Source organism: Buceros rhinoceros, unplaced genomic scaffold (assembly GCF_000710305.1).
Source record: "Buceros rhinoceros silvestris isolate BGI_N320 unplaced genomic scaffold, ASM71030v1 scaffold16619, whole genome shotgun sequence".
Lineage (NCBI taxonomy): Eukaryota > Metazoa > Chordata > Aves > Bucerotiformes > Bucerotidae > Buceros > Buceros rhinoceros.
The window spans coordinates 1,634-3,087 of NW_010429888.1; the positions used below are offsets into that span (position 1 = coordinate 1,634).

The following is a 1,454-nucleotide window of genomic DNA, read 5'->3' on the forward strand; positions in this document are numbered from 1 at the left end:
TTCCTGCTCACTCCCGCCTCGAGCTGTTTCATTTGCATGCTGGAGCACGATGCAGCATGGCAGAGGTTAATGAAATCTACTGGCGCAAAATCTTTGCAGTGTGTTTGCAGCATCTACGCTCATTCCCCACACGAGTGGAAGCTGACAGATCTTTCCTTCTAGCTGCGCTTCCTGGCAGACCTATGAAACCTTGAACATATATTTTGGCTATCTAGAAAAACAGAGTAAAAGAACCACATTTATTTCGTTCGCCTCTGATGTCACGTCTGAACGCAGGTCTCCAGAGGTGATGTATTAATGTCCTAAAGCGTCGCACCATCTGGTTCCTCTTTTGACGTGCAGCGTTTTGAATGCTTGGTTTATTCTCCCTGGGTTTCAGTAAATTATGTAAACTCGGAGGCTTGGCAGCAGGAGATGGGCACCGTGAGGAGATGATTCAGTCATCAATATCTATTGGGCTTCCTCACTGCTGCCATTACGCGTCTTTCAGTTCTACTTAGAAATTTTGCAAGTGAATAATTCATCGCACCAGGAGCTGCGAGTTAGTTTTGGAATTTGCCCACTCTGAGATTAGTCGTGACTAATCCATCCTTTCCCAAAGCTAACTGGGCTGCTTTTTTCCAGGGCTGGGTGATAAATCAGAAATAAATTGCATGTGTATGTAACTGCTAGTGATGACATAAATCACATTTCCTTTCTTCTTTCTGGACAGAATTGGAGCACCTTGGAATAGATGCGAGTACAAGACTTTGCACCAGCTAAAGCTGCCTCAGAAAGCCATGGCTGCCGCCCCTCATCTCAACTCAGATGCTCTCCGAGAGGTCCTGGAGTGCCCCATTTGCATGGAGTCCTTCACTGAGGAGCACCTGAGGCCCAAGCTCTTACACTGCGGGCACACTATCTGCAAACAGTGCTTGGAGAAACTCCTGGCCAACAGCATTAATGGCATTCGGTGCCCCTTTTGCAGCAAAATCACGCGGATCACCAGCTTAGCTCAGCTGACTGACAACCTTACTGTGCTGAAGATCATAGACACCGCCGGACTGGGGGAAGTGGTGGGTCTTCTCATGTGCAAGGTCTGTGGGAGGAGGTTGCCCAGACACTTTTGCAAGAGCTGTAGCTTGGTTTTATGTGAGCCGTGCAAGGAGACAGCGCACGTGCCCCAAGGGCACAGAGTCATTGCTATCAGAGAGGCTGCCGAAGAGCGTAGGAGAGAATTTGGGACGAGGCTTGCCAGGCTTCGGGAGCTCATGGGTGATCTCCAGAAAAGAAAAGCATCCCTGGAGGGTGTTTCGAGAGACCTGCAATCAAGATACAAAGCGGTTCTGCAAGATTACAGCAAAGAAGAGCGCAAGATCCAGGAAGAACTGGCCAGGTCACGCAAGTTTTTCACCACCTCTTTGTCTGAAGTGGAGAAGATAAATACTCAGGTAATGGAGGAGCAAGCTTACCTG

The 1,454-nt window shown here is 48.6% G+C and overlaps 1 protein-coding gene across 1 annotated transcript in view; it reads left to right on the forward strand.

The window, feature by feature from the left end:
* Window positions 1-1,454, forward strand: part of TRIM32 (tripartite motif containing 32) — a 3,180-nt gene that overhangs the window by 334 nt on the left and 1,392 nt on the right. The window contains 1 exon segment of the mRNA XM_010142841.1: window positions 707-1,453. Coding sequence (XP_010141143.1) covers window positions 707-1,453 — 747 coding nt within the window.